Source organism: Lepus europaeus, chromosome 2 (assembly GCF_033115175.1).
Source record: "Lepus europaeus isolate LE1 chromosome 2, mLepTim1.pri, whole genome shotgun sequence".
Classification (NCBI taxonomy): Eukaryota; Metazoa; Chordata; class Mammalia; order Lagomorpha; family Leporidae; genus Lepus; species Lepus europaeus.
The window spans coordinates 95,605,369-95,628,796 of record NC_084828.1 but is presented as its reverse complement, the minus strand read 5'-3'; the positions used below and the strand labels follow the sequence as shown (position 1 = coordinate 95,628,796).

Sequence of the window (23,428 nt, the reverse complement as noted above, 5' to 3'; positions counted from 1 at the left end):
AGCTGTGCCAACCTGAAGCCAGGAGCCAGCAGCTCCCTCCAGGTCTCCCATGCGGGTACAGGGGCCCAAGGACTTGGGCCATCTTGTACTGCTTTCCCAGGCCACAGCAGAGAGCTGGATTGGAGGAGGAGCAGCGGGGACCAGAACTGGTGCCCACATGGGATGCTGGTGCCTCAGGCCAGGGCGTTAACCCGCTGTGCCACAATGCCTGCCCCAAAATAATAATTTTTGAAAGATTTATTTATTTATTTGGAAGGCAGAGCTACAGAGAGGCAGAGGAGGAGAGAGAGACAGAGACAGAGAGAGAGAGAGAGAGAGAGAGAGAGAGACTTCCATCCGTTGGTTTACTCCCCAAATGGCTGCAATGGCCTGGAGCTTTTTCCGGGTCTCTTACATGGGTGCAAGGGCCCAAGGACTTGGGCCATTTTCTACACAGCAGAGAGCTGGATCAGCAGTGAAGCAGCTGGGTCTTAAATCCGTGCCCCCATGAGATGCTAGCCCTCAGGCAGCGGCTCTACCCACTATGCCACAGTGCCGGCCTCAATAATGATATTTGAAAATTTAAAAACTACAGGAAATAAAATGGATATGTGTAGCTAATTAGATAAGGAGAGGGACACAGAAGATATTTCCAGCAGAGAGGCTTGGAAGACACAAGAGGGGAAGATTTAAAGTGGTTTTAATTTTGGACATGTTAATTTTTACAAGCCTCTGAAATACCCAGGTAAATATTCCAGCAGGCAATTGAAATTTAAACATGGATCTGAGGAGGAGTTTCAAAACTGTAAATACAGACATAAATATAAATACAAGCCGTAAGTATACAGGACCCTGATGGAAACCATGAGAGTGGGTAAGGTCTGCTCCACAGAACACTGTGGAAGAGAGAATTGTCATCGTTAAGTCCCCCAAACCTCTCAGTCTCCGGTACCGTAAATACTGACAATGTTCCATTTTACACCAAGCAAGGATCAAACTGCCAACTTACACTCAGTAATAAAAAGATTAATAACATTGAAAGTGGGCAAAGTATCAGAACAGACATTTCTCTAAAAAGAGCTACAAACAGCCAGTAAACATATGAAAATATTAGCATTATTATTGTGAGAGAAATGTGAACCAAAACCACCAGATACCATTTGATAACCACTAAGATGGCAATACATTTTCTTTAAGGCAGACTAACAAGTATCGATGAGGTTATAGAGAAAGTGAAAGCTTCACACCATGCTGGTGGTGATGGAAAATGTAAAAGAAACTCGGGTGATGTGGAAATAGTTTGGTGGCTCCTCAGAAAGTTAATCATATAGATACTGAAGGATCTAGCAACTCCACTTTGAAGCATGTCCCCCAGAAAAATGAAAACAGATACTCATGGGGGCCGGCACTGTGGCGCAGCGGGTTAACGCCCTGGCCTGAAGGGCCGGCATCCCATATGGGCGCTGGTTTGAGACCAGGCTGCTCCACTTCCGATCCAGCTCTCAGCTATAGCCTGGGAAAGCAGTACAAGATGTCCCAAGCCCTTGGGCCCCTGCACCCGTGTGGGAGACCGGGAGGAAGCTCCTGGCTCTTGGCTTTGGATCAGTGCAGCTCCAGCTGTTGCGGCCAATTGGGAAGTGAACCAGTGGATGGAAGACCTCTCTCTCTCTCTGCCTCTCCTTCTCTCTGTGTGTAACTCTGACTTTCAAATAAATAAATAAATCTTTTTTAAAAAAACATACTCATACAAAAATTTTGTACATCAATGTTCACAGCCCCAAAAGTGTATCAAATGGGAAAAAATGATACATCCATACAATGGAATGTAAAATAACAATAAAAAAGGAGTGAGATACCAGTATATTTACAACATGGATGAATATTGAAAATATTATGCTAAAAAGCCAGTTACAATGGACTCCATACTACATGATTCCATTCATACAAAATATCCAGAACAGGCAAATCTAGTGCAGAAAAATAGGCTTTTGATTGCCTAAGACTGGGAGAATTTTAGAGAGGGAGGGAGAAAGAGAAAACAAAGAGTAAAGGTTTCTTTGGATGTGATGAGACTGAAATTGTGATGGTCACACAATTCTGTGAATATACAAAACCATTTTAATTGTGCACTTTAAATGGGAAAACCACATGGTACATGAGTTATATCTTTTTAAAGATTTGTTTGTTTGAAAGTCAGTTACAGAGAGAGTGGGAGAGACAGAGATCTTTGATCTGCTGGCACACTTCTCAGATGCCTGCAAAGGCCAGGGCTGGGCCAGGCTGAAGCCAGGAGCCTCATGTGGGCTTCCCATGTGGGTGGCAGTGGCCCAAACACTTGGGACAGCTTCCAGTGCTTTTCCCAGGCCATTAGCAGGGAGCTGGATTGAAAGTAGAGAAACCAACACTGAAACTGGAGCCCACATGGGATACCACCATCACAGGTAGCAGCTAAACCCAATATGCCATAATGCCAGCTCATGAGTTGTACCTAAAATCATCCTATACAGGGCTCAAAGTTACTTTTTTTCCCCGGGGGGTGGGGAAAGAAGATGGAAGGAGGGGTGTCCACTTGCTGGTTCACTTCCCCAATGCCAGCCATGACTGGGGCTGGGCCAGGCTGAAGTCTGAAGCCAGGACCTCAATACAGAGCTCCAGTTTCTTGCAGGGACACAGCAGTTTGAGCCATCACCACTGCATTAACATCCCAGAGTCTGCATTAGCAAGAAGGCACAATCAGCAGTTGGAGGCAGGCATTCTATGAGAATAAACACCTGCCCACAACTCTTTTTTATGGTTAGGGATACTGATGTACTGAGGGATCCCGCAATCAACTTCCACGTGTGAACTCTTCTCACCATGTCCAACTAAAAGCTCTTGGATAATGCCAGACTTAATCTTCCCTCCTTGAGACACCACTATTGTATGCGCCTCTAGCACTTAGAGTGTGTAAATGTGCTTAAAGGTTCTCCTTTGTTTCAGACATCTGACTTTTTTCGGAACACAGATTGTGTCTGACTCCTGTCTCTCAGGATTTGGCTTTTTTATAAAGATGGCTTCTTCAGGCAGAAAAGATCTACAACTACGTCTAAATAAACAGAATCTAAACTAGAACCAAGTGTATGGCTATCCACCCCCTTCAGCCAAGGTTAAGGCACAAAACTAGTCACAAGGCAGAAGAAAGGATTAAAGGATAGGAGAAACGGGGAGGTGGGGTGTTTCCTTCCTCGCTGCATCCCACCCCCCCGCCCACAGTTTCCCTGGAAAGTTCCAGAAGGGATTAGGCGTAGCAGTTGACATCACTGCGGCCCATGGCGCCCACCGCGGAAGTCATCCTACACGCTCGCTTTCCCGCCTTGCTAGGGGCCTGCAGATGGGGGTGGGGCCGCGCAGGGTGTGTGTGGGGGGAGGGCTGAGACGAGGCTGACGTCAGATCCGGTTCGGGCCGCGCCGCCGCGGGACAGAGAAGACACAGAAGGCAGAGGGGGGCGGGGCCAAGAAAGCGCGCGTTCTGGGAGGGGGCGGAGCCGAGCTAAGGAGGGCCGCGTCACGTCCGGTAGAGTTAGAGCCCGTGCGGAGGCGGTGCGGAGCGCTTCGGCTCTGGGCGGCTCGGACACCAGCGTCGTGCGAGGCTGCGGCGGAACCTCTTTAAAGAAGGCGCAAGAGGTTGACAGCTTCGGTTGAAGCACAGCGAGCGGCGACAGCAGCCAGGAGTCATGAGCGACAGCGGCGAGCAGAACTACGGCGAGCGGGTATGTTGAGGTGGTGTAGGGGGTGGCCGTGTGGTCCCAGCCTCTTTTTTGAGTCTTTTTCTAGGCCCATCGGCCTCAGGCCGGGAGGCGGGGGCGTTGGAGGCTCCGAAGTCTGAAGCCGGGAGGGAAAGGAGACGGGGTTGTTCAGAGCGCTGGTGGATGGCGGCGTGAGGCGTGAGGCAGGCCCGCGGCGGGGCTGCGCGTCTTCGCCCCCGAGACAGCCGTTTTTTCCGTTATGGGGAGGGGGTAATTAAAAATGGCCGCTGCGTCCCCGCGGTGTTGGGGGAGGGGAGCGGCCTCGGATGTCGCCGTTGCTCGCCTGCGAAGCCTCGCCGCAGCCATCTTGGGCTGGCGGGCCGGGCGCGCTGCCAGCGGCACAAAATGGCGGAGCGGCCGCGCGTCCACGCGCACGGGGCCGCGCCTCGGAGCCGCGTGGTGCGGTGCTGGGAGGACGGCGCTCTGGGGGTCGGGGAGGGGGGGCCCTCGCCGGGTGTTCAGAAGGGGAGGTGGGCTCGGCGTCGGTACGTGCCGGGGGCGGTTTTGGGGCCTCCTGAAAGATGGGGACTGGCCTGAGCTAGGCCTTGGTTCTGAGCCGGTTAGCTGGAGGGGACTGCGCGCGGGCTTTGTTTCTGGCTTAATCGGAGTGCTTTTTTCGGATACAAAAGGGTTTTTTTTTTTTTTTTTTTTTTAAGGTAAAACGCATAACCAGTGCCCCGTTAGAGTAGATCCCAAGGTCGCTAGGGCGTATTTCTGGAGCGGAGTTTTCCACGGGATGGTGAAGGGGAAATTGGCGGGCAACGAGCTATGGCGCCGTCATTTCCTTTGTTTTGAGGCCGAGGCGCGGCGTGCGCGTCGGGCCCAGTTCTGTCCCGGGGGTTGTTTCCGCAGCTAGCTGGGAGTTGGTGAGATGGCGAGGGGTAACGGCGGGGCGGAGGGGCCTCCGTGTGTGAGCCTGGAGGAGAGGGAGGATTGGTTAAAGGGCTACGCCAGAAAAGGATTTTTGAGGCTGTTACAGGACTCAGTGGTTGCGTGTACGCGCGACAATTTGTTGCCTGTTTAGCTTCCCCCCTTGTAGAGGCACCTTAAGATGGAAAATTTGTCAGATTCTCGGTCTTCGCAAACGATGTAGGTGGTTCCTCAGAAGGCTGTTTTCGAAAGAAGTAGCATTTTGTTAGCTCTTGGCAACCAAAGTGGTCTTGAACGTGCTCAGATGGTTATTGGGAGTTTAGATTTTGTTTTTTCCTTAAGAGATTGACTTCGGTGGCATCAGGAGGTGTGGGATTTTCTTCGGCTCTTGGTTTCCTAGGGTAAGAAAGCGTGGGATGTATTTAGGAGTTGTTAAAAGTTGTAAGTTCTGGTGGCTGCCAATAAGTTAGACTGTTAATGCTAGTCATTGATGTTTGGGTTGGAAGGCAAGTGATTCTAAAGTCTTCGTTATTAGACAACAGTTACTGGGTACCTTTATAACTGCTCATGAAATACAAAGTGGTTTTTGAGTAGCTCTCTGTTGAAAACAGTGAGAGGTTACATAGCTGGAAGTTTGCCCAAAGAATGGGATATTTTACATTCGGATGGGGAAATACTTCAAGTTGGAGATAACACCTGAAAAAGAAAAGTCACTGGTCTGAAATTTTTAAATTGGTCCTACATAATTTCCTACTAGTAAAAGATAAGATTCCAGTGTTAGTCGCATACCTGAATAAAGTGTCCTCTAAATCGGGGAAGGAAAGTAAAAGTTGGGTGTCAAAAATAATTTCTTACCTTGTCAGACTTTTTAAGAAATTTTTAAAGTTGTAGAATACTTCCCCATTGTTTAGTTGGGTGTTGGTGTGTTGGCTGGCCAGTTGGAACCTTTAAGTGGTTGGAATACACCTAAAACATGTGTCTGGACTTCCAAAGAATGTTTGGCAAAACCATAAAGCTCAAGGAAACAAAGTATTGCAAGGTGAAACAGTTAAGTATGATGGGCATGAAAGTAGTGAAAAAACATGTTCAAAGTAATAATCTTGGACATGCCTGGTATAAATAGGTTTTCTAAGATCTCTAGACTCAAACATTCTGGACTGTTGCAGTTAATTTGAGTAACTAGTACAAATCCTCAAGCTCTGGAAATCTCGCCCTCTTACCTGTCTTGTGATTCAGACACTCCCACACCATCTCCAGTCCCCGCCCACCTTCAGACTAAGTTGTTAACTTTCCTGAACAGAATCAGCTTGTGGAATAAATTATCCTCTGTTTGGTCACCTAATGCAGAAGTATATTGAATGAATACAGTGACAACTGTGGTTCAGTGTACCCCTCATTCTCCATTTGTGTAGTGTTACTCCCCTCATCTCAAAGTTGACTTCGTGACTGACCAAACCATAGGCAAAGGTGAAATCTTATCTCCAGGCTTAAAATCTCTTCGAGTGCTTCCCAAAACTACTTGCATTTTGTACAGGCATTGACTAGCACCTTTTCTCCGGGGGAGTGTGGAGGGGAGGGCACTAAGTAATTACATCACATCACAGTCGGGAGTGTAAGAACATGAGCTGGTAGTGAGTTTGGGGGTAACCTTGGTGGACACAATGTATAGAGCCTGTGAAGTTTTTGTTATCTGGTGTTGCACTCAATGTTCTCCCCGCCCCGCCCCCCCCCCCTTGTGATTGTAATTGGTTTCTGCAAATGGGTGTTTACATAAAGAATTCAGAAACTCTGGAACAGACGTTTTAAATTTGTCAAGCTATCAAGAATTACGATAGTTGTTTTAAGCAAGTATGTTTTGACCCAGCAAATAGTCTGATAGAATATTGGCTGTTTTGCAACATAGGTACATTATCTTTATTCTTACTCTTCACAGAAATGAACAGTGTCTGGATATACCATCCCATCAAACTGCCTTTCAGATTCTGCAGTTTTTTCTTCTTCTTCTGCTTAATCTTGGGATGTCTTTTTGTAGTCTTATTTTTAGCTCTAACTTTATAAATTCTAATTTTCGAAACTGAAACCTCTCTGAATCTGTTTCTTTCTGAAGAATTGTAGGCATCGCACCAAATTCCTTAACAAAGGATGAATTCATGTCAACAAGGGGAGGGAGGGAGGAGTAAATAGTTTATAGTTTTTGCATTGTTTTTCACCAGGAGTCTAGTTAGGAATGAGTCTCTTGAAGCCAGATTGAAATATTTTTTCCCTTGGTTTTTAAATAATGCTTTAATATGTGGATATTATCTGGAACTAAAAGGTGACATTTTCCAGCTGAAATTGCAAGTGATTTTACAAGGTAAGTACTACCAATTGTATTGAAAGATTGAAGAGGAATTCAGATGAAGTGTTGATGGAATTCACCTTTTATAGCCTTTCCCCCCAATTCCAATAACACATCAAACAATGCTTCCATAGTTCACACTGTGCCCAAGGCAGGGACCACTACAATTTTGTATATGAGCTTCAGCATGGTTTTGTATTTATACATAATTGTATGATTTTCTTGCAAGTTATTATGATTGTTTAGGAATTTTAAGTGTTTTTTTTACCCAGATTAGTATTTTGAAGTGTGAGTCACATGGAATTAGGTATTGTCTTGGTGTTGTAAAGTCACAAGTCAAAAAGTTACTATAGCAGATTACAGTCTTCAGATTCCAAAGATCTTTGCTTTGAATTGGGTTATAGATGTTATTTTCAGATGTTGGTTTTGTCATAGATTGTCACATGGCAGTTTGGATAAGGCCCTCTTTTTTGCATTAATTTTTGTGCTTAAATCTCAGATTAAAAGGTAATCTGAGAAAGAGAAAGCATACTTGTTTTTACTGGAGAGTACTGAGAGAATTGGAGACTTAAGCTGATACAGGCAGTTTTGTTTCTCTCCAGAGACTTGTCAGTCTGAGAATTTTTCTGTCTTTCCAACCTTCTGGTAGACTGGTTGCAGAAAAAATACATAATTTACTGATAATCAGCTTTGAACATTCCATGGCAAGATGTGTTTTTCTTTGGCCTTGTGGCCCTCACCCCCCAAAAAATTACCTTGTTAATCAACCTCATGAGTTTTTGGGTGTTTAATGTTTTAAGCTGATTTCAGTTGTAGCCCCTAGAAACATTTTTTAACAAAATCTGTATTGATGGGACAAGTTGTTTATCTCATAAGTAGGATCTCTTAACAATATGTATGACCTTAGCCCACTAGTTGGTCTTCTGGTTTTATGAAGTGGCCACTTGAATTTAGCAGCTGAGTTGAAATAAAGCCTAATATTTATGTTATCTAGTAGTGGGTTTGTTCTTAGAAAATAAGAAGATGATTACAGAATGGGTAATAAAATAACCGCAGGAAGGCGTCAGTTTTGAAAGCAGTTGTGACAACTAGGGCTTTGGTCTTTATTTTCCAGTATCTTCTGCATCTAAGCCCTATTATCTTTGCCATTAGGAAGCCCTAAGGAAACCTGCTTGGGCATTCTGATTCCACGATTACATTTGTGTTGCCAGAAAACGTTTCCCATTACATTTTAGTGATGGATATTAAAAGCCAATTGCTAGGACTCCCCTAAATAAAAAGCTGTTTAAACTATTTTCCAGAGTAAATAAACAGTATTTTTTTTTTTAAACTAACCTGGAAATTAGGCTTTTAACAATACCTACAACAGCTATAGTTGTCTTTTAAGAAAGCTTTGTTTTTCAGAAGGAAAATAAAACTAGGAAATGATAGGAAAACTAGATGCTTTTAAGGCAGTATTTGCTTAGATTGCACAAGACTCTGTTATACTTTACTGATTTATGAAATTAAGGCTTAAATTAATTATTTGAGGAGGTGAGCCGTAATTTTCTCCTAATATTGCCACCTTTTAAATAGAATTTTCTTTCAGATATCCAGAAGACTCTAATATTTTGTTCATTGAGGGAAAAATTTTACAACAAAATTCTTGAACATATCACTGTTGGATTCAAGCTTGTTTTGATTTCCTTTGTAGCTTCTGGCATATAGTAGCTGGTTGACCTGATTGTTTTTTTATATTAATTCTAAGGTTAGTAACTGGACCAGGCATACTAATCTCACTTCAGCACCTTTCCCAGGGGTGGGTTGAACGCAACAATTCCAAATTGTCAGGTTCCCCGACCTTGTCTTTTACAGAACTCTTCTAAATATGCAGTGCAAAAATGTGTGACAATAAATGTTTTCTTTATCCTATCTAGACAAGTCACAATATTGTAAGCCTCTTTAACCCTGAGCCTTTGTCATTGTGCAAATGAATTGTCCGTGCTTTCCTTTCTTGCACTTTTGTATTGATGTGTCACTTTTTTTTACTAGAGATGTGCTTTTGACACTTAACATTTTGTATTGAATACAATAAGTTAAGAAGTGTGAAATGTAATTCTAGTTCTTAAAATGTTAAATGAACAGTAAATGTTCAGTGGCGCACTTCACGTTCAGTTTAAGCATGGTAAATCTATTTGGAGTAGACAAATGAGATTACCATATATATTCTAGAACCAAAGAAAAACGGTAGTTTCAGTTTTTTGAGCTGCATATTCTAGTTTTTTTTTTTTTTAATCCAAAAAAAAAAAAGATTTTTTTTTTCTAGTTTCAGTTTTGGCACTGGATTTTATCCTGGAGTTTTAAAATATTCTTCATCCTGTTCTTTTTCTATTAAGGTTAATGTTGAAGAAGGAAAATGCGGAAGTCGTCATTTGACAAGTTTTATAAATGAGTATTTGAAGCTCAGGAATAAGTGAAGCTGAAATTTGAAAAAATAAAAGAAAGAATGCATGCTAATTATCAGACCAGAAGTCCCACTTGTAGAATATTGAGCAATTTGTGTGAAGTGGGGAAGATGAAAGAAGTCAGAATTTGAAACGGAAGAATGAAGAAAAGAAATAAAAATGAAGTTAAGATAAGAAGTAATCTGGAATCAGAAAGCACTACGCTAAGTAATTACTAGTCTGTTTATGTGTCCCTGTATATTTTGCTAAACATGCATGCATTATTTGTTTAATAGAAGAAAATATATACAGGGTAAAGAAGTGCCTTCCAAGGGAAACGTTTAAATTAGGTAATTCTAATTTTAACTGCTTAGTCAAATGATTGAAATGCAATTTTAAAATAACGCTTTGTAGTTCAATGGCAGGCAGCAGTGAGCTCTCTAGCATGGGTAACAATTTGGCTTCATGTTGTCCCTCTTTAGCTTTGTTGGTCCTGGGGAATGAGTGCATAGAGTTGGAGTGATCTGTGCCACCTGTCCCTGTCCCAGACTCTTAAAGTGCTCTGACCCTTCTTGAGTGCTGAACAGTGTATAGAATGTTTTCTGTTAAGCCTTTCAGCAGTGTCACCAGGATGGTAATTGGTCCAAAATCCAAGCAGAGCACTGACAAGGTAGTAGTCCTTTTGGTGTGACTGCAGTTTTTTTCCATGTGGCATTAGGGGGAAACTATGACCATTTAAGCTTTAATATTACTATACATATGTACCAAATACACAAGGATGAGTCTTAACATTGTTTCAGTTTAAACATTTTGACAAGGGTTATTGCTTGAGTACAATAGCTTTTCTTAGAGGGGTGTCATACACTTAACAAGATAGCTAGTTCAGGGTATATAATAGTGCTTTATTCCCTTTTTTGCTTTCAACAGTTCAGCTGTTAGAAAAACGTTAGCGGTACAAATTATAAAGTACCTTTTCTGTTGTTCCCCCACCCTCTACTGTTTACTGTATAAGTCAGCTCATATTTGTTTTTCTTTTGTTTTAGTTGAAAGAAGAATCAGCTGTTGTAATGTTAGATGGGATAAGTACATATATCAAAATAACACCCAGTAGTAACAGTTGTTTTCTACCTAGTTGAGAATTCTAAGAGTACTACTTCTAAAATGAAGATAACTTTAAAGAGTCTTACGATGTGCTGGGAATCTTAAAGTTATTGGAGAAATTATTTTAAGTGACATCTATTATGAATTCATTTTCTGGTGCTTTAGGGCCTGTCAGAACTTCGCTTTTTGTATTTCTGTGTCTTGAAAGCAGAAGAAAAATCCATTTATAGGAAACAAGTTTTCTTATTTGCTTTGTCTAGTTGTTGGGTTGTAAAATATCTTGCTATTGATAACCAGTAAATCTTTGTGATTAATTTGCATTCAGAAGTTAATTAAAACAGATACCTCGGATAAAAGTGATGTGAAGTGGATATTGAGAGTTAAAAAAAGTTCTTGGGAGTCCACAAGAAGAAAAAAGGGTCAAGAAATAAAGTATTTTGGGATCAGATTGTGGTTCGGTTTGGATACATTTAAAGTGAAAACACATTGATACTAGTAGACATGTCAACAATTTATTTTTGTTTTTCCCCTTGGCCAAAGCATCTTTGGGTCTTAGGAGGTGTCATCCTCAAGCTGTTGGGGAGGTTAAGGGAAGATAGGGACAGGCAGTGAAGGGAAGACTGCATTAATGCTGGGGGGTGGGGGGACGGAAAGATGATAGAAGCAAGGTTGCAGGAAGATGTGTTTGTCAAGGGGAAAAATTTCAGATAGGCAGAAAACACAACCTCTAAATTTTGACTTAATTAGCATAGTACTTTGTTCTTAAGAAATTTAGATGCCTAACTGCAGACCAGACCTACCTACTATAATACTCTGTGGTTTGGGCTCTAAATTTTCAAATGCTATAAACTTATGAGCCAGTGTTCTAAATCGATGTGCTGCATCCAGTGTTTAATATACAAGTAGTTTAAAAAGTTTGTTGAGGAAAGTATATTTTGGTGCACAATTTTGAAGTCTGCAGAATTTTTTCTTAATACATGTTTTTGATGAAATTCTTGAGTTCCCGTTGAATATGAATTGAGTGGTGTATTACAGCTTCAGTCATCTCTTTCAAATAAGTTTTTCTTAAATAGCCTCCAAGAATAGAGAGGTGTAGATTGAGGTTTTGTTGGAAGACTGTTGGGTATTTTTGCCTTTGTAGGTTGTGTGTGAGCATATGAGTGAGATCAGTTGATAGCTTGATTCACTGGACATTATTTTAGAAACTGGTTTTAAAGATGGCCTTAACTGATATCCAGAATCAGATTGGGTTTTAGTTTTGACAGGGTTTTAATGTGTTAACAGCTATAATTTTGTCAGCCCTGAATGTGGAATTTGAAGTACCTTTTTGGTACCTACTTGGATAGGGACTTTCCCAACTGATTTTATAGATTTGCCTGTGTTAAAGTTTAGCATTACACTTTAGATTTGGCTGGTAATTTTAGATATCATTTCTTCTAGACCTAAATTCCTTTGCATGTGTTATCCCAATGAACTGTAATGACCAGCATAGCTGTAGATGGCATTAACTTTAAGAAACTACCCCGACAAGAAAGAGGGTTTTAAGACCGTGGTTAGGTGTTAGCCTAGCTGTCAGTGTAGAAAGGAGAAGTTTTTGCATTCTTGCGTTTCTTTTATTTCTGGTCTGAGAAATGATTTACGTGTGTCTGCATAGCGTCTCAGTTTTTGAGACAGCGAAAGAAAATGCTTGTAATTTCATAAACATCATATCTTTGACCCCTGATCTGCTAAGACTTCATAAGGAAACCTCATTACAGCTATATGTAGGCTAGAAATATTTTCTTTACTGTTTGTGGACAGACTGGTAAAGCATCTAAATAAGGCTTTTCTGTGAAGCAAAGAATCTTTCTTGATATAGATTGCTTGACTTAATTTCTGTTAGCTACAATTTACCTTTTCTTTTGAACTGTTGAGGTACTGATCTCTCTTCTTGGGCAGATTATTTGTTTCGGTTTCCATTAAAGGTTAAAAACATTCCTGAAGAAACCTTCCTAGCATTGGCATAGTTACTTGATAACTTTTGGATTCCCTATTTCTGTCAGATTGCCTTTTGCCTGTGGTGACCATGGTAGAAACCCCTATTTTTGAGACTACCTCCTTAGTTCAAGGAGAGAGAAGGGAAATGAATTGTTTCTGGATGTCTTGGTGTTCAGAACATTAGATGGAGAAATTAAAGGGATTAGTAATTGGATTCTCTGAGCAGCACTATATCTTGTAGCCATTTCTTGGTGCATAAGGCAGCTGTTCTCACTAATAAAGAATATCATCTATTTCTTTCAATGTCTTTATAGTTACTTGAGGTGTGGGGGTTTGAGGGAAAACTTTATACCATGTTTTATAGTGACTTTTTTTAAGTCTATTTGATTGACTATGTCTAGAGTAGAGGCCTGGACACCTGAATTCAACTGACTGAATTAGTCTCGTGTTTAAGTTTTTCCTCTGCACATCGTAAGAATTTTGTGAAATTTTTTCCATTATGCTGTTAACCATGGGTCTGTATTCTTAAATGTTCAGGACTGTAACTCAGAAATAATCCATCCTTTTAAAAGTGGCCATACCATTCTAAAGACCTACCAGACAAAGTAACTTTTTGTCTGGAGGTTTCTATTTGATATTCTTAACACTATAGTGACTTCTACAATACTGCTTGCTTTTGAGTATGCTGTCCTTAGTAGAAAGACTTACTAGACTGTGATTAATTTTGCCTGAGTTCCATAAAAGACTATCCCACTTGATTTCTGAGTATGTTCTGTCCCCCTCTCTTCAAGCATCCACTTTTGTTTGTGTTGCTTACACCACCAGAGCTTTTCTCTGATTCTGCTTACATAAAACTTTCCTGTTGATTAACTGACCAAATGATCTGGGTTCATTGATAGACTAGTTGCTCCGTTTTGGCCTTTCCTTTTTTTTTTTTTTTTTTTTTTTTTTTTTTTTTTTTTTTGTGCTACTTAGCTGCCGGCCAGTCTTTTATTTATTTATTTTTTTAATTTAATTTTATTTTTTTGATTGGTAAAGTTGCGAGTAAATGATACTTAGACTTTGGTTTTTGCTCACAGTTCTGAGCTGTTTCTCTTCCGGGCCTTGGGTGAGGAGTTCTTAATTTAATCTGTCCTGGTTTTAATGTATCCCTTACATAACATTCTTAAGTTTACTTATCTCCAGTTAAGTTTACCCTTGATCATCCCTGTTTAGCTGAGAAAGCAAATCTCATGATATCCTCTCTCTTAACTCTGCATTTCACTGCCTTTTTCTGTAGCTTCATCTGGTGGTTTTGAGTTTGAGCAGCCTCCCACCATTATTAGATAAAATAGGGTCTTTGGTCCTCTCCATTAGGTTTCTATCTTTAGGATTAATGAAGTTGTCTTTGTCTCTCTTTTCATTGAAAAGTAAATAGAACTTGGAAGCATTAACTTTAAAAAAATGAAACATTTTAAAGCAAGTTTTATTAAATGTGCAGGGTTTTGTTTTATTCATTGCAACCACATTGAAATAGTTTTTAAAAGCATAGGTGTCATAGTTACTGAGATTCTTTCTCAACCTACTCTTTATGGAATAACTTTCCCAAACAATCTTTGGACAGTTACCTTAATGCTTGACTTTGGCACCCCTTTCTGAAGGGAGTAGGGTCACATAACTCTTAATCCCTGCTCCCATAAGGTGGAAGAAAGGTCAAGTTAATTGATTTGTCAGATGGAGCAGTGAAACTATTATACCAGGTATACTCAGTTCCTGCCCTTACCTATGTTTTCTTATCTTGGAAGGGTATTGCTCTCCCTCACCATTTATCTCACAGCAGCTTATTTGTTTTTAAAGTTGCCCAGAAAGTACACAAATTAAACTTTTGACATCTACGTGTAGGAATCCCGTTCTGCTTCCAGAAGTGGAAGTGCTCACGGATCGGGGAAATCTGCAAGGCATACCCCTGCAAGGTCTCGCTCCAAGGAAGATTCCAGGCGTTCCAGATCAAAGTCCAGGTCCAGATCTGAATCTAGGTAAGAAAGACTGTCTTGAGATTTTCTTCTGTTACTCTTAGATCTGAAATTGGTGTGTGCTTTGTAAACCAGGAAGATAGGGTAGATTATTTGTTGGCCTGTTTAATATTGGTACTAGATATGAACCTAAGTTGTAAGAGACAGGAGGAAGTCTAAGTGGTTAAGAGCTTGGGCTTTTGGAGTCAGTGTTCAAATCTTAGGTGTGTTTTTGCTTGCTTGGGCAGATCACTTAAAAACTTTTCTACTTTAGCTTCTTTTTAGTTAGTGCCAGTTCTTCAAAGTTGTGAGGGTTCATGATTGTAAAACTTTTTTAGTATGGCAAATAAACTCTAGAACATTAGTTTTCAGTAACTGCAATTCTTCATAAACAGGTGTAGTCCAATGTATTCTGTACATGTGTGTATAAAACAATGCCTTACCACAGTGCATTTTTTTTTAATGTTCATTAAGAGAAGGCTATACATCCTGGTTTGCCTGAGAGCCTTAGTTTATGCCTGTTGTCAAAAGCATAATTAATGATACCCCATTTCTCAAACATGTCCTGGTTTGGATGACAACTTTATATGATTTCTCTAGTTAAAAGCCACTCGTTGTTTTTGTTTTAATTGCTAGTGAAAACTACCTGGTGACTTTGTCAGTATGTTAAATGAATGGTGGGCATAAGGGATGGTAGAAAAACAGCGTGGTATTCTAAGGGGTAAAGATGGGCAGAAATCAAGGTAGTAAAATGCTGTATGCTTTATAATTTTTCAAAAAATGTGTTCATTTTAATCTCCCTTTTAGAAATGCTTGGAGAGTATAGTTTTGAAATGTCTCCTAGTGAAGTTGGAAGTGACTAGAGAGAGGAAATTATCTTGTAAGAAGAGAAGCAGCAGCTTATCCCACTGAATCTATAACCATATTAGTATGTGCGTGGATTGTGTTCTTTTGGAATTTTACTCCAGAGTAATGAATTGAAGACTTTTTTTTGTCATTTGCTTAGTCATAGCCTTTGTCTTGCAGGTCTAGATCCAGAAGAAGCTCTCGAAGGCATTATACGAGGTCACGGTCTCGGTCCCGTTCTCATAGACGATCCCGCAGCAGGTCTTACAGTCGAGATTATCGCAGACGGCATAGCCACAGTCATTCTCCCATGTCTACTCGCAGGCGTCATGTTGGGAATCGGGTAAGATGGGAAGCATTTTTTGACTGCTTGAGTTTACTTTTTTTTTTTTCTTGAACTGATTTTTATTGGATAATGGAGCTATAGCAGTGATTGCATGAGTGAAATCTTGAGGCTTAGTGTTTTGAGATGTCTCTTTTTTTTTTAATTTATTTTATTTATTTGAGAGACAGGCAGACAGAGCCTCCATCCGCTGGTACACTCCCCAAAGTCCTGCAACGGCCAGGGCTGGGCCAGGGCCGAAGCCGGGAACGCATTCCAGGTCTCCCACGTGGGTGGTAGGAACCCAGTTGCTGGAGTCAGGAGCTGGAGCTGGGTATCGAACCCAGGTACTCCGACATGGGACGCGGGCGTCTTAACCGGTGTCTTAACTGCTAGGCCAAGTGCCCGGCCCCAAGATGTATTTCAAATGCCATCTTTTTCATCATAACAACTACTGACATAGCATTTAAAATGTGTTGGGCATTATAAGTAATTTAGTAATTTATTGTATACAGAGAATGTGTGGAGGTTTTGTGCAAATACTCTACCACTTTGTGTAAAGGACTTGAGCATCTGCACAATTTTGGTATTCCTTGGGGTGTCCTGGAACCAATCTCCCACAGATACCCAGGGACTATACAGAGTTTGGAACTATATCTGGTTTCAGGCATCTGCTAGGGGTCTTTAAAACACATCCCCCAGGGATGAGATCAGACTCCTGTATTATGTTCCTGTGAAAATACAGTCAAACTGTATGTGCTGTTCTAAATATTTTTGGCAGTTCTGAGCATTCCATTGTATGGATGATCTACCTTAATTTTAACACTCCAAAAATTGTATTCTCACAAAGAATGCTAATCTGATAAGCCATATGTAAGCCCTTTGTGAATATCTGAATAATTCTTAGGAAAAAATTGTTAGGTAAATCCCTCAACCAGACTGCCCTCCAGTCTCAAAAAAAGATGCCAAGTTGGCTTTTTACCAGTATGAGTCCCCATTTTCCCAGTTAATTTTAAGATTGAAATTATTTTGTAGTCTTTTTCTGCCCATTCTCAAAAATGCTTGCAGTGCTTGCTGTAATGTTTTGTAAATTTCTAAATGGTATTTGGTCTAATTGTTAAGTACTTTAATTGTGCGTGAAATTTTTAGCTAGCTTATGGTTCCTTTGGGGTGGGGGTGGGGGAGGCTGAACTTTGATTTATGATAAGCTTTCAGAATTTAAGATTGATTTTTCTATTTCCAGGCAAATCCTGACCCCAACTGTTGTCTTGGAGTATTTGGTTTGAGCTTGTATACCACAGAAAGAGATCTAAGAGAAGTTTTCTCTAAGTATGGTCCCATTGCTGATGTGTCTATTGTATATGACCAGCAGTCTAGGCGTTCAAGAGGATTTGCCTTTGTTTATTTTGAAAATGTAGATGATGCTAAGGAAGTAAGTAAAAGTTTACATGTACCTCTGTAAAACAGCGGTCCTTTTGTTAACTCCAACTTATGATGACCAAGTGTTTGAGTAAGGATAGTGTTTGCTTTTTTAATATAAAATATGATAGACAGTTACAGTTTGGGTTAAAGGAAGTACACTCTTCTGGGGATAGAGTCAATTATACTTTGAGATTATTTAAACCTTTATTGTGGAAAATTTTGAATCCATACAGAGTGACAGGAAAGTGACCTAGAGCAGTCGGTTCTATCACCCTTTACATTCCAGTCTTCACCGCATTATTTAAGTAAACCCTGTATGTCACTTGCTGTTTCTGTGTATGTGTATAGTTAACCCCTTTCATATATATGAATATATAATTTATATATATGAATATATAAGAATATTAGTGATTTTCTAGTTAGAATGCCCAATCAGTATTTACATTGAACTATTTTTTCTAATGAGATAAACAAAAGTGATAGAATTATATGAAAATGGAACTGGTTTTCAGTATATTGCAGATAAATGATAATGATTGAATTTTAATTTGTCTTGAGGCAGAATACACAGTAACTTTTTAATTTGAAAGATAGAGTGGGAGGGAGGGAGGAAGGGGTCTTCCATCTGCTGGTTCATTCCCCAAATGGCTGCAATGGCCAGGGCTGAACCAGGCCTAAGGCAGGAGCTGCTTCTGAGTCTCCCACATGGGTGGAGGGCCCTAAGCACTTGGGCAGCCCTCTGCTGCTTTCCCAGGCACATTAGCAAGGAAGTTAGATCAGAAGTGGAACAGCCAGGACTCATAGGTGCCCATATTGGAAGCCTGCACTGCAGGCAGTGACGTAGCTACTATGCTACAAATGCTGACCTCAGAACACAGTAGCAGTTGTATGTAAACTTTAAAAAACAGACTAGGTACAGAATGATGGTGGCTGAAGTCATATCTAATGGAAGTGGTAAGGAAGAGAAAAAGCTCTAAGAAACACTTAAGGATTAGCCTACTGGTCAATGATGAGATTAAGAATTGAGCTCTAGATAGAGTGGTTGTTTAAAAGTTATAAGCTAAGTTTTAAAGGGGGTAACTTGGTTTACTAAATGCAGGAATATAAGCTAGATTAAATAGATTTTGAAGGGGTCTTGTTAAGGTGTCACTCAACTTCATTTTAGGAAATACTATGGTAACAAATGTATGATTTGATTTGTTCAATGTTGGTGACAGTAGAGGTTGTCAGATTGTTGGGTTTGATTTTTGTGCAGGAAAACAGATCATTCCCTTTAAAATAGAACGTTTTTTATCTGACTAGTGCCAGAAACAGATGTAAACACAAACATCTGTTTTCAGAGTGACAAAGCTTTTATCTACTGGTTCACTCTTAAGGGCTAGCTAGGCAGCCTGAAACCAGGATCCAGGAACTCCATCCACATTTCACATGGGTAGCGGGAACCCAAGTATGTGGACTATCTGCTGCCTCTCAACATTACTAGTAGGAAGTTGTATCAGGGCTGATTGATAAGGACATTGAGTGTCCCAAGCAGAATCTTGTGCCACAGCAGCCTGCCCCTAGCCATTTAAATTTCTTAGCTTATGAGTCATAAAGTAAGAGACTGCTGGCCAGCTTTGGTCCATGGGCTATATAATTTGCCAGCTATGTACTGCTTTAGAACTGGACACACTATCAGATTTTTAGGTACAACAATTACTTTAAATACAAGAGATACTTCATAAAGCACAGAAGAGTGAAATTATTTGGGTGTAAGACTTTTTGTAATCTCTGCATGTGAGGAGTCTTCAAAAAAATTCATGGAAAATTTGTTATCAAACTGCATTGTGCAAAAACTTTTTTTTTTTTAATAAACTTAAAGTACTGTTGTACTTCATGGGTTAAATTGGCATTTTCAGCATTTCAATAAATTTTCAACTGTTTCTAACCAGCTTTTTCAAATGAGTATTTAATGGAGGAGATCTTACTATATAAATTGTAGAACTTATATTCTGGCCATTATTAAAATAACTGCACTTAAGTGAAAAGTCTAATTGAACCTTAGAACTATAGGTTAATTAGTGGCTTTGTTCAGGAAGTCTAACAATTATTTGTCTTATCTTTTGAAGGCTAAAGAACGTGCCAATGGAATGGAGCTTGATGGGCGTAGAATCAGAGTTGATTTTTCTATAACAAAAAGACCACATACTCCAACACCAGGAATTTACATGGGGAGACCTACATAGTAAGTTTATTTGCAAGATAAAAATGTCCTAGCAGTTTGATTCGTTCAGTTCCTCTCCAGACACACTTGTGTGCCAGTGAAGTCTGACATTTCATCTAATCCTGTTGGTTAATCATTAAAGTAAAAAATATGGACTTTAGTTACTAGTTAATACTATTGGCCTATTAAGAATACTGCCACAGCTCTCACCAAGTGTGTATATTGCTGCCAGAAAATTAATTAATACTGGAATATCTTCCCACTCCCAAAACTGTTTTCTGTATGTGACTGTTCTCTTCCTCTTGGAAACATGTGGTTTTGCTACATTAGATTAGTAAGAGAGGAAGTCAGTAGATCTGTGTCTCCTTAACCAAAAGGTTTTTAGAAATATGCTGTAATGAGGAAAAGGCAGTATTTTCCAGTACTGTTCAGAAATAGTCAACATAATCCAAAAAGTCTAGCTAGTTGGTATCTCCATTTTTCTCCAGAAGAGAATAAAGAAACTTTAATTGAAACAGTTGCCCATTACATAGGAGTATTATGTTAAATCCCTAAAACCATAGTGACCCAAGCTGTTTGTGGTGGTGTGCTGCTGCTGAACAGGTTTTTAATGGCAAAAGTTATGTCCATAAATACAGGCAAGATCACGTAACTTTTTTAAAAAGTCATTTTATTATTCCTAGTGGCAGTTCGAGACGTCGGGATTACTACGACAGAGGGTATGATCGAGGCTATGATGATCGAGACTACTATAGCAGGTCATATAGGTAAGTTATAATGCAGAGTGATCAGCTTTTCTGAATCTGAGCAAAATTTAAAGCAATATATTTGCCTAAGTTTTAACCTTTAATAAAAACTTTATTCAGCACTTCCATTTTACACCAACAAATACAAGCTGGACTTTAAATGAGATTTTCTGTTAAGTCATTCTTTTATTTGAAGGGCAAAGAAAGTAAGAGATCTTCTGTTCACTGGTTCACTCATAAAGCTACAATGTCCTGAGCTGGGCCAGGCTGAAGCAAGGAGCCAGGAACATTATCTAGGTCTCCTGCATGAGTGACAGAGGATCAAGTACTTAGAGCATCTTCCACTGCTTTCTCAGGCCATAGCAGAGAGCTGGATCAGAAGTGGAGCAGCCAGGTCTCAAACCCTGCCCATATGGGATGCTGGCACATCAGGCAGTGACTTTACCCCATAGCACTGGCCCCTATGAAGACTTTACTTAAAAATATGTGTCATGCACTGGAAGACAGGCAAAATAGCTTGAGAGGATTCAAGGTGTTAACTTGCAATGATGGGAATTTGTTAATATCATTTTACTTATAAGAAAGTTAAGTTTGGGACCGCCACCTTTAGCACAGGCATCCAACTTTTCCACTTCCAATCCAGCTCCCTGCTAATTTGCCTGGGAAAGCAGTGGAAGATGGCCCAAGTCCTTGGCCCCTGCACCAAAATGGGAGACCTACAAGAAGTTCCTGGCTCTTGGCTTCAGATCAACCCAGCTCTGGCCATTGCATGAACTAGCAGATGGAAGAGCTCTATCTTCCCTCTCTTTTTCAAATAAATAAAACATTTTTTTAAAGTTATATTTGTTTTGTGGATATTTTTATTTTAAAGCAGGACTTGTATATTCTTCCTAAAAGTTAGTAAACTAAATGTGTGTTTCTTTTCTGTCTTCCAGAGGTGGTGGTGGAGGAGGAGGCGGATGGAGAGCTGCTCAAGATAGAGATCAAATTTATAGGTATGCCAGGAAAGGATTTATAATTGGTCAACAGTAGAAACTTTGAATAAAGATGTACGCTTGGTAATGGTTTTGTAGTTAAGGCATAAGTGGCCTCACACAAATTTGGGTTGCTTGGATGTAAAGCCAGATGACAATATAATGGATTTTGTGGGTCTGCAGAAATAATATGGTTTATAAAGAGAATTACTCAGTGGTATCAGTATATTTCACAGAATTTAAAAGGAAAGCATATTATTAATTGGTCAAGTAAAGAATGGAGTATTGGATCTCTAATAGTGAAGTGAATGCATTATTATGATAATGTGCTTTATTCTCAACTTAAAAGGACCTTGAAATCTAATGAGAAATATTTGAAAGTTCATGAGGACCTCCTCGTTTTGGTAGGGTGTTATCATTGTCACTTGTCAGTGTGATCTATGGAGACTTAGACAGTCTTGACATTTGTTTACAGAAGGCGGTCACCTTCTCCTTACTATAGTCGTGGAGGATACAGATCACGTTCCAGATCACGATCTTACTCACCTCGTAAGTATTTATCTTAGGATTTCTTTATACAGCCAAGCTACTTCCTTATGCAGATAATGGGTTGATTTGGGTCATTTATGTTATGACCACACATCCTAAATGCTGCTAGGATTTAAGAAAGTTTATAAAAACAACCCTTAAGACTTACTGTTTTTTTTCTCATTGTCAGTAGCTTTCCTTGGAAATTTTGGACAACTTTGGGATATTTGAGTGATTTAAAACTGTAGTTCTCAGGTTATGATCTACTTAACCCAGCCATTTCTGTTTAACACTGAGTGTTTAATTTCTGTTGATAACACCTTTCTGAGAATCTTCATTGTCAAAGAGAGGGGCTATGCTGGTACATAGGAACCTGCTAATAGTGAAGTAGTCTCAGTTGTCAGCATTAAAGTACATTTGATATTCAGATTCCTTGGCATTGAAGCATGTTTGTTTATTTTCTTCCCAGGTCGCTATTGAAGCATGAAGTCGAACACTCTGAAACCTGCCCTAGAGCTGGGATGTTGTTTGTGGACAATATTTTTTATTGTCTCCTGTTTAAAAAGTGAACAGTGCCTAGTGAAGTTAGGTGACTTTTACACCTTTTATGATGACTACTTTTGGTGGAGTTGAAATGCTGTTTTCATTCTGCATTTGTGTAGTTTGGTGCTTTGTTCAAAGTTAAGTGTTTTCAGAGAAGTATGTTTTGCATGTATTTTTTTACAGTCTAAATTTTGACTGCTGAGAAGTTTCTATTGTACAAAACTTCATTTAAAAGGTTTTTCTACTGAATCCAGGGTATTCTGAAGATCGAAGCCTGTGTGTAAAATGTTACCAAATGGCAAAAAGCAACAATAAACAGTTTGGTTTTTACTTTTCTTTCTAACATATCAATGCTTAGCAGAAAGTTCAGATTAAGTTGTCAGTAGTGAATTTAAAGACAAAAATGCCCGTTATTTCTCCAGTCCATGAAACATACCATACTTATTATACTTGCAAGTTAAGTGTTAAAAATTACGCTCTGTAACTCTGTACTGCTAGTATTAGAACTAAAACTCGCAATACAGCAAACGCTTGATGCTTATATAAATGTGGATCTGTCAGCCTTTATGTAACCTGTATTATATATAGCAGGGAATAAGAAAAGAGTTACACAATGTATGCCTTTAAAAGGCTTTTTCTTAAAGCTGTTACAAGGGGATAATGGTATTTCAACTAGTTATCAGCAAGTAACAATACATTCCACCACAAATGTACTCTTGTTCTAGCTTTTAGACCATATGAAAAAACTGGGTGCTTCAAAGTACGGGATAAGAGAAGGGAACACTACACCTGTGTTGTGGATAAACTGAAGACTTTGCCTGTTCATTTTTTAAATATTATTTTCAGGTCCTTTGCTTACCAAAGGAGACCCAATTTCACTCAAATGTTTTGAGAACTGTGTTTAAATAAACGCAAATGAAAGAAAAATTGCTGGTGCTACTCAATGTTCAAAAAAAAATGTTGTTTTAATCTTGTAATTAGACTTCTAAATCTTAGTTTGTAATACAGTGTGTCCATTGGGCTGAGAAGTGTTAATATTCCAGGAAAACGTAAATGGATAGCTAGATCTGGCATGATCACATCTACATTTGAGGATAGGATGGCATTTACAAAAAACTCCAGCCTTCACACATATCCTGAAATACCTGTTCATACAAAAACTCAGGTACTTTTAAAAAGCACTGTACATACTACTTCATTTAATCCTTGGCAACCATGATGTGTAGAGTACTTTACCTAGGACTGAACATCTTTTATTTGAAAGAGTGGTGGAGGGAGAGGCAGAAAGAGTTCTTTCAGCCACTGGTTCATACCCCAAATGCTTGCAATAACCAGGAACCAAGAACGCTTTCCTGGTCTCTCAGGTCAGTGTCAGGGGCC

At 39.8% G+C, this 23,428-nt stretch overlaps 1 protein-coding gene across 4 annotated transcripts; it reads left to right on the top strand.

The window, feature by feature from the left end:
- Window positions 1–3,531: 3,531 nt before the first annotated feature.
- Window positions 3,532–22,378, top strand: TRA2B (transformer 2 beta homolog). Of its 4 annotated transcripts, none has more exons than XM_062211013.1 (10): window positions 3,532–3,728; window positions 14,355–14,488; window positions 15,491–15,653; window positions 15,818–15,979; window positions 16,876–17,064; window positions 19,163–19,278; window positions 19,941–20,024; window positions 20,939–20,998; window positions 21,453–21,526; window positions 21,975–22,378. In XM_062211013.1, exons 1-10 carry the CDS (start codon window positions 3,693–3,695, stop codon window positions 21,983–21,985), a joined length of 1,029 nt encoding a protein of 342 aa, XP_062066997.1. In that variant the 5' UTR covers window positions 3,532–3,692; the 3' UTR covers window positions 21,986–22,378. The 4 variants fall into 4 exon arrangements, with proteins under 4 accessions (XP_062066997.1, XP_062067025.1, XP_062067007.1 ...); XM_062211023.1 differs by having other exon boundaries at window positions 3,533–3,728; window positions 15,824–15,979; XM_062211041.1 differs by lacking the exon at window positions 14,355–14,488.
- Window positions 22,379–23,428: the final 1,050 nt, after the last annotated feature.

What these genes read in the sequence shown, in the direction of transcription:
- TRA2B (XM_062211013.1), top strand. Translation starts at nt 3,693, where the DNA reads ATGAGCGACAGCGGCGAGCAGAACTACGGCGAGCGG. An exon ending in AGCAGAACTACGGCGAGCGG is followed by an intron (nt 3,729 to 14,354) that starts GTATGTTGAGGT and finishes ATCTACGTGTAG; the next exon opens with GAATCCCGTTCTGCTTCCAG. An exon ending in TACTATAGCAGGTCATATAG is followed by an intron (nt 20,025 to 20,938) that starts GTAAGTTATAAT and finishes TCTGTCTTCCAG; the next exon opens with AGGTGGTGGTGGAGGAGGAG.